Source organism: Macaca fascicularis, chromosome 13 (assembly GCF_037993035.2).
Source record: "Macaca fascicularis isolate 582-1 chromosome 13, T2T-MFA8v1.1".
Lineage (NCBI taxonomy): Eukaryota > Metazoa > Chordata > Mammalia > Primates > Cercopithecidae > Macaca > Macaca fascicularis.
Window position 1 is genome coordinate 41140210 of NC_088387.1, and position 17206 is coordinate 41157415.

A 17206-nucleotide genomic window follows, 5' to 3' on the forward strand; every position below is an offset into this window, starting at 1 on the left:
AAATGTTTTTGTATTCAATGATTTCTGCTAGAATCATAGCTTTATTTACCCAGTCCAGTTTTCATAGAAAACAAGAAAAGGCATGAGAATAGTATGTAGAGCACTATTTTTTTTCAAATGAAAATTTAGGAGTTTAAAAACGGAATACTCAAAGTTATTGATTATGGCAAAACAAAAGCAACAGACACTATTGAAGAGCAGGCACATCCTGAAATCATCCACAAAAAAGTCAGGCCTTCATCTGCCTAGCGGAATACATGAAAAGTTAAACCATCTCTTTCCACAGAAAAAAACTGAGGAAACCTAGACATTCAAAACAATAGCTTGCAAATTATGGCATCATAAATGGGTAAAAACCAAAGCCTGTTTCTATATACAGAAAAACAAAAATCTTAATTTGGGATTTTTCTGTTTTAAGTCAATATAATTCTATTTCTAAGCCAGTCATTCTTAGCGTACTAAATACATTAGTGTACTACAATAATTGCAATTTAAAATTAAGCAAAATTGGCAGATTTAGAGAGCAGTTTGAAACACAGAAGCTACTAAATTCAAGCTGATTATGGATTTGGCAACATCACGTCCATTTTTCACTTCAAAATAAATGTTAGAGACATTTAAAGAATGTCTTTAAAGAATTAAAGTCAATAGAAAAGAAAAAAGTCTTGCATATAAAAAGATGGGCGTTTTGCTTATATTTGACTTTTTCTGTATTTAACAGAGGAGGCAATGATACTCTGCATATATTTTCCTTGCTGTATTATTTATTGTTTTTATTTTCAGCAATTCTAAGTCTAAATTCAAATTCTATATATTTTTGTGGGAGATTTTGCAATTAATGGCCCTATGATGTTTTTTCTCTCCACTTTTACATATTGGATCATTGACTAGTTGGCTTATCTTTGATTTTTTTATAACAATCTCATTTGGTTTACAAGTTAGGGATCTTCTGATTTTCCCATTGTAGGAAATAAATTAGTCATTTACCACAATTTCTCAGTTTGAAAAATTATTACATATTAGAAACTTATTTGGATCATCTCAAAAAGTTTAAAGGTCATTAAGATTAATGATGCAATTGTCCATTCTTCCAATAAACACCTTAAGTTTTTACTACCCAACACAGATGGTACAATTCTCTCAGCATTAAGATATTAAAAATGGAGTCAAACACTTTTAAAATATTGAAATAAAACAAACAACTTAGACTGTCTATTGGCATTTCTTATAATTGTCTATTGTCTCTTCGGAAATGGAGCATGACTTCAGGAACCCAATGCAAAACTAGGCTGCATCAAAAGGATGCAGAGTGGTCAACTGTGCTGACCTCTTACATGAATTTAGTATGATTGATTGTGATATTATAATAATGCCTTTACTTATGATATTAGTTAAAATAATAAAACTGTCTTTGATATAGAATGCAATGCCAGGATTAGATAATTTCCAAATCTTAGGATCTAGCCTCTTGACAGTTTTCATGAAAACTAAGTTCTACTCCAACTGTAGATTAGCTGCATACTTCCCATGATATTTCAGAAATGGTTAAGTAGCCCTTTAAGATAAGATATGAAGTGTTTGCAAGATTTCAGTAGTCAAGACTCCATTATTATAGTCACGGTTATAATTTCATTCTGACCAGACAGATGTAGGGCTGGTCTCAAATTTATGTTTGAAGTTAAAAAAAAAAAAAAGTTGTTTAGCTTCTTAGCACAGAAGATTGAGAAAAGTCAGGTGGAATAATATGTGCATTCCAAAAGAACAATCTGCAGATGCATTCGTCATGGAAGATATGGTCAGGCATTTTTTCATCTAAGTTGACCAAAATGTTATAATTGAAGAGAAATACCTCAGTATGAAGGGCTCCAATAAATGTGGATAGCAGCAGATTCGAATTGGAAGTTCTCAGATAAAGAGATGTTTTGATTTTGTTTTATGGTAGTGTCTCACATACAGAAATTTGGGCTGACAAACATACATGGTTCTTAAAAGATGATGTTGACCATAACTTCTCCAGGATATTCTCAGTTGCAAAAGAGATTTACCAAAGAAAATGGATGAAAGAGGTCAAGAGACAGGTGGTTCTGATTTGACAGGACATCTAGCCAGAGTTCCAGTCAATTTCATTATTAGCAAGACATCTGCACAGATGAAGGTATTCAGAGAAAAGTAATAAAACAAGATACAGTATTGATGATAAAAAGATTAAAAGTCTAAATTAAGAAAGCTTGCCTTCAAGAAAATAGAATTAGGATGAAGTATTTGAAATACATTTATAGCCCAGAAGGAAAATTACTATTTAAGATAGAGTAAGACAGTGTGTTCTGATGCAGTAAAAGAAATCTGAACGAAGAAACTCCACATTGCCCATCCGAAACCTTTCTTATTTGTAAGATACATGGGCCATAAAGTGGCACATATTTCTCTTCTAAGGGCTGCACTCAAGGCCATATTTTATAAATGATTTAAATTAGGCTGGAAAAAGCACTTGACAAAATAATCTGCAGGGACAGAATGTAGACGACAGTAAGTTAAACACACTTTTATTTCTAGAATATAGTAAACCAAGAAAACAATGAATGCACAGAGATAGCCATCAACAATACTCTGCTATTCTAGCTGAAAACCCTATTTCAGTAAGCTTAGAAAATAAATGGAAAAAATAAACATAGACTACACAGTCTAATAAAAACACAATGGACAGAAAAATTTTTCCTTTTCATGAAAATTATTTGGTATTAGAGATAAAGAGACTTTAAATTCCCCAACTCAACCAAAATGTATCACCATGCCTTTTACATAGTAGGGATGCAATAGAAATGTTGAAGTGAATCAGAAAATATTCTTATGTGAACAAGAACTAAATGCAACTCTTTGAATCTCTGTTTGCCATTGGAAATTAGAAACAACTTACGGAAACATTGATCTATTTTGAGAAAAACATTATTGTCAAAATGTTATCAAAACTAGTGCTGAATAAAAATATCCTGACTCTGTTTTGCTGTGGATTCTATCTTCTTTATTTTTAACCAGCTAAGGTAATGGAAAGATGTGTAAAATCAATGACAAAATCCCCAGATAATCTTAGCATATGATTTTAATATCCATTCTCTTTTACCTCTTCATATTATATCACCTTGTTCACATATCAACTTTTTTCTTCAACAGACTTCAGTCCAGGAATTCCTGGGGTAAGCCCCAGGAGAAACAAGGAAAAAAAATCACAGTGGATTTAAGTAACCAATTCTAAATAATCTGTTTCTTGACTAGAGCTGAAAAATTCAAGTGTTTACAGGGTTTGAATTTACAGACACCATTTCTTAATAAAGGTCTTCACTCAACACTTTGTCTTCCCATAATTATTTGGTTCAATGTCAGGAAACAGGTAGGTCTGGATTTGCTCTTACAGATCCCAAACTGGTTCAAAACTGGGGAGAGGGTGGCTTTTAAGATACTTCTCAAAACAATAATTATTTGAAATATCATTTGAAGTAGTAGTTTAAAATTATTTTTTAAAAAATCAGACCATTCTCATATATGAACAAGTAATCAAAATTAGGATATGTCTTATGGGGAAGCTTTATAAAATAGTACTTCTTAAATAGGTGTGTCTGGGTTTTACAGATATCCCAAGACACAGTCATCCCTTGGTATCCATGGGGGATTGGTTCTAGGACCCTAGCAGATACCAGAATTCAAGGATGCTCAAGTCTCTGATATAAAATGTCATAGTATTTACATGTAACCTACACACATCCTCCTGTATACTTTAAATCCTCTCTAGATTACTTATACCTATTATAATGCAGATGTTACATAAATATTACATAAATACTATATTGTGTTTTATCTGTACTATTTTTATTGCTGTATTGTTACTTTTGTTTTTTTCCATATATTTTCAATCTCAGGTTGGTTGCATTCTCAGATATAGAACTCACAGATACAGAAGGCCAACTGTATATGCAATCACCTCCCCTCATCCAGGTACCTCCCTTGTGTCCAATTTCCAAGTTTTCACAAAGTATTACTGCTAATTGGCTACTAAATCATTCTCTGAATATTACCTGTAATCTAAGGCATTAATTGATAATAAATTAAGTTGTCAATTATTTACTTTTCTTCTTTTAATTAGAGCATCTCAAAACTTAAAAATTCTAAGACCCAAAGGAATGAAATTTTACTGATTGAATGACAAGTAATGGCGCTGATATCTCAGGGCACACTCTTCTTAAAGCTACTAACTCCTACTCTTACAAGCAGTAATGCCCTCAAACTAAAACAGAAATTACTCCTCAGCCCACAAGTTTAGGTGTCACAATCAAATCAATCCATAGAGTAGATCGAAGTAAAGTCAGTCCACATCTCCAGTTAAGGTACAAAGAGTTATTTGCTTGATTTGCATCCTAGCTTTGCCACAACACGGTGCGTTTTCTTATTTTAAAATGCAAACATTGGAACATAATATTTCTCTATTCATTAAACAATTCCATTAGATAACCAACTGCTTTAACTACATCAATGAATAACTGATTTTTTTAAATGGCCATAAGTGATAATATTGGTAAGTTTAGGGTGACCATCACAGAAAATGTAACTGAAGAGCCACTTCCTAGAGTGGAGCAGTATACCAGACTCCTTTGTACAGGACTGTTTGAATTCAGAGAACATATACAGGTGCAGTGCAAAAGACACAAAGCTTTCCATGATGCCCAGCACCCAAAGAAACGTTTACTTTTCTTATTAAAATTCCTATTAATTTCCCATTTTTTCCAAAAATAACAGTCTTGAATTGGTAAACTGTCACTTTTAAAACTCTGGGGAAATGAATGTTCAGTGAAAAACCATATACAAGTTATTTCCCTCTGAGGGTGTCTATAATTTGGGTTGTGCAGAAATCAATGACCATTCATAATGGTATGAATGTAACTAAGGAAGGCATAATGCAGGAATCAGAATTTAAATGGTACTAGTTTCACTATCAACATATTGGGGAACGGGTTTTGGGGAAAATATGGAATTATGCAACAACTCATTTTACTAGCAAAGTGTATTCAAATAACTACTGCCATTCTGTAAATGGTAACTACTCATTTCATTCTCTTAGTCACAATTTCTCTACTATGCCTAACATCCAGATTTACAATCTGAGGTTTGTTTTTATCTTACTCTCTCTAGCTTTGGACACTGCAACTTTTCCTATGTAAGGGAAGGTCCTTGAAGCATGGAATGTCTGGATAAAATTATTTTGAACTGCTATGAATTCCTAGAACACATACCCTTTTGTTCAAAAATACTAACATGCATTCCAAACCCAAAATGAAATAGCTAGCGCTTTAGATTTTTTCCATTACTGTTACACTTTGATCCGTGGAGATCATGAAGAATTGACTATAGACAAAATAGAAGATATAAAAATTAAGGAAAAAAGGTTGCTTAATGTACAGGTCTACACAATTAGATGCAATTCTTGTTTCAATGGCTGTTTTAGCTCATTACAAAATACTGGCACTTTTTAAAAATAAAAAGGAATATACAGCTCTTCAAATAAAATGTAATTATCATCTCAACAAACCATATATATATTGTACAAAATATATCCCACATTTTCTTTTCCCTAATTTGTACTGGATCAGATAGTGTATAGTTACCAATCTTGTTCACTTCCTGACTACTTCACTAAGGTGTGTTGAGAGTGTAAGTAAATGTCAAATCAGTTGTGTTCCGTGTTTGTATGCACATATGCATCTTTGAAGATATGCCAGTGTCAGGTAGAATTGATTTTAATATTATCAGTTTCCAACATTTTTAGGAATGTATTATCTATACCATGAATATTCATGTTGATTATAATTAGAGTCCAATTTTTTAAAATAATATGAAACATGAGCAACAAGAATTACTGTAATTGAACCCTCAGTCTCCAATGTTCTCTACCAATTCAAATCCTACCAGTGTCATAAGAATAACTTGTTCACCTTGCCAAACCTCTCCCCTAAACCCAATTGAGAGGCATTCGGAATTGGAAAAGAGATCTTTAAATGGCAAAGAACAAAAGTATATATTAGGGCAAGCTTCTCAGTCTCTCAGGAATAGGTAATTCATTCATTCAGCCCAAGGACTTAAGCAACTAGCATTCCTCACCTCCAAACTTGATTCAAATATTTTGTTAATATAAAGACATTTATATGTAATAAAATCTATTAAAATTGGTATCATTTTTGTGTACATTTGGCCATAAATTACATCCTCGTCTCTCCTGAACATCGAATTCCTGATCAAAGTAGGGTTATTGCTGTTATGTTCTGACTTCATTGTTTTAATGAGGCTCCTGTTATCCTTTAACTTTAAAAAACAGTTTAGGTAGGCTTTATCAGGTTTATTAGAATGTTTGATATTCAGTATACATAATTTAAAAATCCTACATTACTAATTCTAATTTTGTTCAGCATCATATGCAATGTATAAATCTTTTGGTAGCTACAAAATATTAAAGGTGATAGAATGATTTTTATTTTTCTAGGTCCATGTATACATCTCCATTTTTAACTTTAAAGGCGCTGATTAAACCCTGTGAAACCTAGCAAACAAAAATTAGTCAAAAACATGATAATTAAATATATAGGTAATACCCATATTATGATACAGGAACACATTTGAATTCAAAATAGTATTTAAATACTAAAAAATACATAGCTTAACTTTTCTTCCATAAGATAATGCTGTCACATTTAATGGACATTATTTGCACTGAACTAATTTATGATATGTTATCCTTAACTTTCTCTTTTTTCTTTTCTTCAGCCTTCTTCCTTTATGCCTCTTCTCTTCTTGCCTCCCCTCTTTGTCTTTCTTTTGCTTTCACTATGCTTTTTTTCAAAAAGCCTGTAAACTGGCTTAAGAATTTAAGCAAACATTAAACTAAGCACATAAATAAAGCCAGTTTATAGACTGTTTAATCTTCTGGAGCTCAGTTACCTTTACTTTCGCTTTAACAATTCTATCATATTTTTTCTTTTCCATTACTCCCTTAGTAACCAGGTTAAGCTGAATTGGCTCACACATGCATTTTCTACTTTAAGAAGAATGTCACCTTTTGGTTACTGAGACAGGTTTAAGCCAATGACAAAAAAAACCTAATTGCCAGGTAGAAAACCAATGGTATTTCTTAGATAGCAGTTGAGTGGATGAGCATACATAGGCACACATCCTGCACTGCTTTATTTCTGTAGTTCGCCATCATAATGCCTGGAGAGCTTTAGTATCCATTCTCCTCCAAGACCTGTTGAATTATCTGTCCCCACCTCTCAAGCGAAAAGCAGACACAAGAGGCCTTTCTCAGTTTGTATACATAGAATCACATAAAACAAAAACACGCTGACATAAGACATAATTGTGCATTTTGCTTAACATATGTTCATCATGCCAGCATAAGACTAAAAATGTGACTGTTTTGACATCAAAATCACTTTTCTTGGCAAAATGGAAATAATATGTCCGAATCTCTTTGTTTTGGTATAGAGGTTGACTTCTAACAAATGTAACTTTCCTGGGGACATTCATACATTTCAGAGAAGCCATGGCTTTGAATCCCATGTGTATAAACACAGGGAAAAAAGAAAGAAGATTTAAGTATTTCTTTTTTGATTATACATTAAACTATGATGGCTTCTCCTGGAAAAGAAAAAAACAGCAACTTTGTCATGCCATGTAACAAAATAAAAGGGTGTAACTTTCTTGGCAAAATCATTGAAAATGTGTGTGTATGGGGTCTCCCATTCTTGACTCTTTCAGAACTTTGAAAGCAGTCATTTGTGGCTATTTTGCACAGTAAGCATATTCATTTTTTTTTTCTTTTCTCCATTGGCCGTCAGTGAAGGAGCATGAAGAATAAGATGGAGGCAGAATTGGCAAAGACAGCAGACTACAGATGTAGGTGTGGCACCAAACAGCAATCAAGCTTGGAATAAATCATTAGGAAGCCAAGAGCAGGCCCATGACCGAGCATATATAGCAAACTTTTTATAATGCATTTGTCTTAGAATTATTATCAAGTTGTACAACATTCTTCTAAAAGAAGCCTTCTCCCATGCAAGGATTTATGAACTGTGCCAACAAGACTCAAAGAAGGAAACAGGCTTCTTGATGGTGTTCCCAATCTCAAACACCTCTATAAAAGCCAACAGTGCAAGTGATAAAAGCCAGTGATGGTTTGGACTACATCTAAATGAGGAAAATACAATGGCAATGAAGCTTTGGAGGCAGTGACAAACAATGGGTACTGAGAGGATGATGGAGAGCGGCTCTGCTAGTAAAAATTGCCCAGATGAGGTTGTGGAGTCTGAGATCCACAAAGATGCTTTGTGCATCCACGTAAATAATAAGATTAGAAAGTAACAAATAAAAGCACACGAGGCAAGCTGAACAAAAAGCACTCAGTTCCACAGGGGCTATATACAGATGGACATGAAAGCTGAGTGGTATGGGAAACTATACCATCAAGGCTGAAGATAAGAAAGGCAGCAAGGAAGATGCGATGATTTGATCACTTCTTGGCGAGAGAATCTTGGTAATTACCAGCTTGGCAGAAAGGACACATTGCAAGACAGATTGCTCTTGGTTGTTGAAGAATGTTGAAGCAGGATCATGTTGGAAATGCAAAGAGGTGACTGTGCTTTGGGAAGAGGCACAAAATAGCCAATTTACTGGGCTCTAGGTGGGACTGCATGAAACAGGCTTTCCAGATGGTGTCTCTATGCAAGCCAGATCAGTTCTTTTCCCAGCTATGTTTTCTGCAACTCAAACAATATGGGGACAAAAATATTTGGGTTCAAGAATGATTTGTCCACATATTTTTACCAAATGGCCAAACTTCTAAATTTCCAAAAATGGCTTCAGGAAGAACTGAGCTTTGTGATTAGTCTGATTTTCATAAGGTATTCACCATGCCGATAATATTATGTGCCTGTAATTACTCACTTGAAATGGTAGCATCATGTCTGACTGGGAAAAGAACTAAGGTGTCAGAGCCACATTTCTGGACTTGCAAATAATTTGCAACAAATGGCACCCTGTGTTGAGAGAAAGGGGTTGAGGGAGGAGAAGAAGCCAAGGTGAAGAACCTCAACACATATTTGGAAATCTTGCCAAGAAATTGTGATTCTTCTAAATATTCATTGAACTTATTTCTAGGAATTTGACAAAAATGGACTAGATAATTATATTTTCATGAGAAACGAAACACTGGAGTGATTGAGCAAAGAATATATAATTGTTAGTGTTTGACAATTATGTTAGTTTTTGGCAACAGCACATCAACCTGTATTAAACTCAAACATCTTCTGGCTTTCAAGGGTTACTGATAACCTAGTATGCATTGGAACCTGATGAATGAATTCCTATTGTTTTCATCGTCTCTAACATGTGAACACAATCCACACATAGAGAGGCTGGCTCCCGAACAGAGAATGAAAATTACTAGCACTAACAAAAAGAAGTAGACTCACAATGAGTAAATATACAAAAGCCCCAAATAATTTTAATAGTCACAGCTTGGCAATGAGTTTCCAGACTACAAAATTAGTTTTCTTGTGAAGAAAGGAGATTTTACAAGGCTAGAATAAACACAGGGTAATTGGAAAATCAAATTGCTCTTTGTGAGTTATTGTAAGGTCTGGAATAATGGTGATAATATTAAAAAAAAAAAAACCCTCCCTATAAATCACTGTAGTTTGGTGTTTTTAGCAGTACTGTTGCCAAGAATGTTTGCCTTGGAAGTACAACGGTGGGAACTTTACATTGTGAAGCCCAAGTCCAGCTTACCCCTGACACAATGAGCTCTCCTCCCAGATTCTGTACTTCTGCCTTCACCTTGCTGCAGATATTAAGCTGATGACAATACAAGGCAATTCGTTGAAGGTAGGCTAATAAATCCTGCTTACATGCTGAATCAGGACACTATAAAACATTAAAAGAGTGATCTTGATTAGTAAGTATTCTTCAGTTTCTAACATTTGTTATAGAAAAGCTGCAGGAAGAAAAGCTTTCAGTGTCATATACCTTAATTACATTCATTTAACTTCACAGTGCATTTTAGAAAGGCCACAGACTGTAGTTTAGAATGGTTGGCTCTACTTTAATTAAATTGTATCAGAAGAATATCGAAGATATTCCAAAAAGTCTTATTGGGACTTCTATACATGTTTATGAGTATTTTTACCTGCTGTCTTCTAAACTCTAAAGAAACCTAAATATTTTACATTTTTCTTCAACTTTCACTATGTGAAATGTTATTTTAATTCAGAGGACCAAAGAATGCTAGAAGTAAATCACTTTGTGTGGCACTCTCTGCCAAGCATAGGGGACAGTTTCAATCCAGTCCATCGGCGGAAGAAAATCAATTCGTTTCCTTTGATTCTTTAATAAATGTATCATTCATTTATGAAAAAGTTTATTACACTTTTTGGAATTTAATATTTATCAAACTTTAAGCAACAAAATAACCTGCCTTTAAGTGAGAGACTGAAATGGTTCATGACCACTGTAAGAAAAACAGATTTGATAGAATTATTTGAAGCCAGCTGAAAGAAGTTCGTAAGAGTAGCAACAGAGCCCTTTAATGGATGCACCAGAGTTAACTCTGGCTAAGGAGTCTGAATTTTCATTATGACCAAAGTAGGCGGGTGTCCATCAAGCACACACAAGGCTTGGCTGAACGCTTCTAGAGACGTTTACGTGCCTCCTGAAAACATTTCTGAGGCTCCAATGCCAATGGCTACTGAGGAATTGAGATACCTGTATATTTCTTTTGCTATCAAAGGTTCAGCTTGAGCTACTTCCAGGTCATTTAATTGTTCTGTATCAATTTGACACTTGTAAAGGACATAAAATCACCAAATCCTTGATACTGTAAGAAATAAGTACCTACAGCCACAACTAAAGTATCTTATTTAGAATAAGAGGATGGGAGAAAGACTCTGAGCTAAGTTTCCCTCAAGCTCAAGAAAGGAAATTCTTTTATCAATACTGTAAAGCCAGTGATTACATATAACCATCTATTGAATAAATGATAAAGGGATATTTTTTATATTTAACACTTACCATTGTGGTATTTTTTCACTAACTGCATTTATCAAGAAAGAATTCCACAGAGACTGTTTTTAGCTTCTTACAAGTACTTCATACTGTAATATTTATCTTACTCCAGGGACCCATACACAGAAAGGAATTAACTTTAAAATGATATCTCCCCAGAGGGCTGACAAGGCTTTTGATACAAATACCTTGCAGCAAATTAAACAGAGTTCTATCTCAATGGAACAGTAATTAGAAATGCAACAGTCCGTAAAAAGTTTATATGGCACGCATATCTCCAATCTTTATAAAATATTTTCTGGCAAAATAAATGTAATTAATCCAGTCCTTGGTAATACTCATTCTATTCTATTATTTAAACCAAAGTAGTTAAAATACACATTTAAAAAGGCATGATGAATCAAGAAAAGTAACTCCTAAATCATGGAAATAGGTGCAGCATTTGATAACATTTTTCTGAATAAAAGATTTCTTTATCAAAAATTGCAAGTTATTTCACAGCTAATGACAATAATAATGCCACAAAGAGGGTTAGGTTTAAACTTCATCTGTTTGAGTCACTGTGAAATAGCATTTAAATACTCTGTCACTTAATCTCAAAATAAATTTAGTATCCTGGGGTGTGTGTGTGGGGGTGTGTGTGTGTGTATTTGAGTGTTTGATGTGTTTTTCACATATCAACTGTTTTTAGTTATGCTTCAGGTTGCACAGTTAGTTGAAAATGAAAGCCCAAAAAGGTAAAATCAGAAACAAAAGTCACAACCAAAACTATTGAACTTGAGGGGCCTGAAGATGCCGAGAAATACTTTTCGCCATTGAGATTTAAAGTATAATGAAACAGCCACTCAAACTCCATTCATTTTCACTCCCAAGAAGTCCTTCCTAGCAAATTGGTGGGTGGTCAATTTCTGGTCACTCTACACATCGGAACTCTTCTCAACATTTGCAGAAAAAGAATGTGGCCTTTTCTAGTTGGTAATTTTTTTGTATGCATATTTTCAAGTACATTCATTGTCTCTTCCTTTCTTTACATGAACTTTCTGGAATACTTATGGAAGTCGGTCAAAAATAAATAAATAAATAAACTCAGTTTATGCTGTGAAGCCTCATGGTTGATATTGCCCTGAAATTAGGCAATAGCAATGGGTTAACACTCGACTCCTACAAACTGTGAGAAGTTCTCAAATTATCATAGTACTTGAGTTATCTCAACCAATAAGTGTTTCTCCAAAAGTCAAAAGTCAATAAAATTTCTTGGATTAGCCATCTTATATGTAAAATAAAATGAGAATTCATTGACTCTTAGGTGCAATCCTGATAGTAAAATCATCTGGGGTTTTGTTTGTTTTGTTTTCTCAGCCTTTACAAGATGTGTGAATTTGGTATTGACTTGAATGAAGGAAGTTAGAGCCTGGGATGCTGAGGCGGAAAGTATTTAGAGGAGCATCCCTTATATGTAGGAATGAGGGAGGAAAACTATAATAAGCAACACAAAGACTCAGAAATCATCAGATCATCAGAGACTAGAGCCATATATGGAGAAGGATGCCATTCTCTTTCAATATCTCCAGCTTGCATCAATGTACTGCAGTATACTAAGCAAATTCATGTTAATATTTCCATGTAGATAATAGTATATATAATATTTTATTTCCAAAACTTATATTTTATGATACAATCCATCTGAAGTGGTTCCAACTGTAAACCACTGTTGCCTATAGGGATAATCAACAGTTAGTTACCTGGAAAAGTCTACTACCTAACACACTCTTATAAGAAATGGACTATAATTGCAACAAGACATTTAGAATAGAATTTTAAAGTTCCCATTCAAGCCAAATAAAAAGAAAAGTATGGAAATAAACATTCAAGGTGAGGACTCTTTTAATGTATATCCTAGTTTGGTTTGAAAGCATTAAGAGATATTCTTGAGAATTTCATTTATCTCTGATGCCTCTGAGTCTGGGTTATAATAAAGCTGAAATCTGAAGGTTCTTGATCATATGGAATAATCCCATTTATGGTGGAGCATAAGTTATTATGAATTATGAAGAGGATCATTAGAGGGAGATCCATATTAAATAACAAAAGGTGAAGTTCTACTTTCTTCTTTCTATATTTAAAAACATGATGTTCTCCCAAATTCCACAACTTGCTTCTGCCCTTTGATCTCCAAATGCCCCTGACTGTGCTACCTCCAGTTTCCATTCTAGTCCTGGAAGAGTCCTTGACAACTTCTTAAACCATCAAATCATGACCCATCACATCCCTAAAGCTCTGCTAATTCAGTTCCCTGACCACAAGACAGGTTGCTCTTCTCTCTCCTTTATTCATTCTGTCAGTCAGTTAAAATGTGCAATCTAAATTTCCTGGGGGCAACAGAAAAATAAAGTAAAGCAATGAATTAAATATATATATTTTTAAATGTGATAAGCACCATGAAGTAAACAAAAGAGGGCATTATGTAGGAATCTCTAAAAATATATTTAAACCAAGAGCCCAAAAATGAAAATTTAAAAATCTGCTTTCCCCCCCTTCATTATGTAGTACAGTTGCCTTTCTCAATGGGGAAGGCTGGGACAATCCATGACTCTTCAGGGGCTGATGTCTCCTAAGTAATGTGTTCTTCTTTCTCAAGGAATTTTGGTCAGAAGCCTTAGCATTCTCTCCAGAGCTAAACCTACCTTTGCCACCAGCACAGTGTCAGGAGAGTCAGATACCAGTGTGTAAAACATCAGTGATTCTCCCCTCTGATTCATTCTTCAGAAGCATTTCATAGGGTGCATAAAACTAATTACAAAACCCAAGCACTAATTAGTGATTCCACTCAGCATGTGCCCACTCTTCCCTCTTCTATTACCTGATCAGCCACAGCGCGGGCTAATTTGTCCATTCGAGAACCTGCTTCGGCAATTTTCTTGGCAGCATTAATGACATCAGATGTATTTTTCAATGGGCCTTTGCCTCTGAAACAACATATACAACATAATTAGAAATCCACTTAATGACGGGAAAGAGACCAACCTACCGTATCCTTTGTCCAGGAGTCTAGTGTTGTATTTTATTTGGCACTGGCCACATTAGTCAAATTTGGAATATTTTCTTGCTTAACTCCAGTTTCTATGTTAAGTCATTTTTTTGGAAATATTTTCCCATATTTTTATGTGCATGTCCACATTTTATCTTTTACATTAAGTTCTATATTTATAAACAATGGCTGATTATAAAAGATGATCATCACAAGAGAAATGAAAATTTTATAGTTGCTTACCATGTACCAAAAGCTGTTGTACAGACTACCTCATTTTGACTTTATAACAACTCTACAAAGTAGGTATCATCACTCCCATTTAGAAAATAAAGTGAGCCCAAAATGATCTAGGTAACTTATCCAAGCTTATACAGGTCATAAGGAAAAAATTCAAAATTTTAAGCAGAGTCTAGCCAAAATACATGCACATGCATTATCTTCCTAATCATGTCCAGCATATTTATATTCTGTTATTTAAAGTCCAGTTTGGCATTTTGAGAAGCAATGATCTCTCACACATAACTGGGAACTGTTTGGCCAGAATTTCAGAGTTTTGTTGGCTTGTGTGCTTCCGGTACTGATTTATGAAAGAACGTACAAAGCACAGAGTGACAGTAAATGTTTTTGTGCTTCCAACCATCACCCTAATATTTTCATATAAGGTTTGCAATTAGGTGAAGTGTTTAATATGTCTTTTAAATATTTATTATAAGGGAAATGGAAATTACACTGCATCATAAATCTTTAAACAAAATGTGACATGTAACACAACTTTTCTTTCCCTTTTTGTGAGAGGTAAAGCATAAATTATGTTTATCATTTTTTAGCATGATTAATTAAACTAGTCTCTTTATGTGCATAAAAATCAATGTGTTTTTTAAGGCTGCAAGATTACATTCCTATAGTTAGAAATGTGGTGAACTGTACAGAAAAACTATTCAGAAGCGATTTATTTAGACCTTTATTTAGCCCGTGTAGGGTTATATAGAGAGGGCAATGATTGCTATTGTTACATAATAACATTTTATAAAACAGAAGACAAAATGTCTCTCAGTAAACTAACGTAAATGAATGATATTTTGTTCAATTTCTCTACTAATTCCCCTTCTTGGATTTTTCTACATTAGTAAGTAAAATATACTGGGTTTGTATTAATATTTAAAGACAGAGACAGACACACAACTTAAGGTATTTCATTTTGTTGTAGTGACGTTAACTCTTCCACAAAGTACTTTGATTTTGCAGTTGCTATTTAGATTTTAAAACACAGACAGTAATTTCACGTGTGAATTTTATGTAATATGGATGAGTTAAAGATTCTATGACAATCTGTTTGCTATTCCCTAACATTTTTATCAGCACAAAATAAATTGTTTTTGTTTTTTAAGGAACGCTTGGATACAGAATCTGTCCATGTTTAATAATATCCTCGTTATTCATATTTCTAACTTCTAGACCTTAGAAAATCTATTTTCTGATGTTTACTCTGACACAATATTTGTTGTAACTTCATCTTAACCCATTCAATAAGACTGCATTCTGTTTGATCTTTCATTGCTAACAATTGTGTATTTCAAGAATTTCAAAGGATCTTGGAAAATGCTTCCTCATGAACCTTCCATAGTAACTTCCAACAGCTGATTGATTCTTACAAAATGCTCCAAGTTAGTGAAGAATGTCTATGTAGACCCTGAATCTGCTTGATGCTCAGGACCCCATTTTGTAGACAACAAATGAAAAGAAGCATGTCGTTTTGATTATACCAGAGACTACAGTTCATATACTTACTAGTATGTTAGGAAAAAAAAGTTTGAGACTTTAGAATTCACATTGTAGACTCAATTCAAATTCTTGGAGTCGCAACCTGGGTATGAGGGTATATTTCATAAAATTAGAAAGCAAAATAGAAGTTATGAGATCAAATATGTTCTCATTTTCTAGTTGGGGAAGCTGAAACCAAGGGAGAAAGACAAAATAACATGCCCAAATGACACTGCTATGCACAGAGAGAAACAGAATCAAAGTCTATGTGTCCTAAATCATAATTTAGTACACTTTTTGCTAAATATGATTCATTCTTAAGAATGTAAAGTAACGTGCTCAGAGAAAAACAAATAGCCTTAACTATATACATTAATACACAAGTTACAAAAAACACTGATTAAATAGATGGCTCAAGAATTCAGAAAGAAGAGGTTGGGAAAAACTAATAAAATTACAAACAGATTAATGAGTCAGAAAACAAAACAATAGAAGTTATGAATAAATCCTAAAACTAGCTGTAAACCAAAAAGATATAGAAAATATATTTAGAATGCTATCAAGAAAAAATAGGAGAAAAATATCCAAACATAAAAAAGAGAGCAATAACCTTAGAAAAGAACAATAATCTTAGAAAAGCAAAAAAAAAAAAAAAAAGTATCATAAAGCTGCTTTCTCAAATACATGTAAATAAATGTGCAAACAGATGAAATAAGTTTCTAGGAGAATATAATTTATCAAAATGGACCAGAAAGGAGATTTTGAAAAATTGAAACAGTCTGATTTCCATGGAAGAAAGAAAGTTGTCAGATAGAACTCACTAAAAAAAAAAAAAAAAAAGTAAATCCAGGTAGTTTCTTGTAGGAGTTAACTAAACCTTTAAAGAGAAGATAATCTCAATGCTATTTAAACTCTTCCAGAATATCAGAAGGAAAATAATTTCATTAAGTTACATAATACTGATATTATCAGAAGCAACTAAAAACTAAAGATGCTTACTTAGGTAGTAAAAAAACAAAACAAAACAAAAAAACAGAAGGAAACCCAAAGAAAGAAATGACAGAATTGACATGAGTGCTGAATAGGCTCATACATATGAGAATTATTTGTTAGGTTTTTAGGAACTGGGCAAGCCAGTTGAAATGTTGGGAGCTTAAAATCTGCCACGATGGGAATATTTACTTCATGGACATAAGCAAATGCTACAAAGTTCAGGGCTTTTTCCCTCCATAGACCATCATCAGATCTTGAAAAAGCTCAAAGTAATAGTTATAACTAGTCGAGAATAAAGGTATTGTGACTTAGAAAAGGTATATGAAG

The 17206-nt window shown here is 33.6% G+C and overlaps 1 protein-coding gene across 7 annotated transcripts in view; it reads right to left on the reverse strand.

Annotated features, from left to right (window-relative positions):
* The window catches only part of CTNNA2 (catenin alpha 2), a 1160134-nt gene that overhangs the window by 35790 nt on the left and 1107138 nt on the right, over positions 1–17206 (reverse strand). For 6 of the 7 annotated variants that reach the window (XM_005575464.4, XM_005575466.4, XM_065526935.1 and 3 more), the window contains 2 exons: positions 13955–14060; positions 9823–9957 (listed from right to left, as the gene is read on the reverse strand). In XM_005575464.4, coding sequence (XP_005575521.1) covers positions 9823–9957; positions 13955–14060 — 241 coding nt within the window. The remainder of the gene's footprint in view (positions 1–9822; positions 9958–13954; positions 14061–17206) is intronic. The other variant, XM_045368554.2, reaches the window with a different exon arrangement.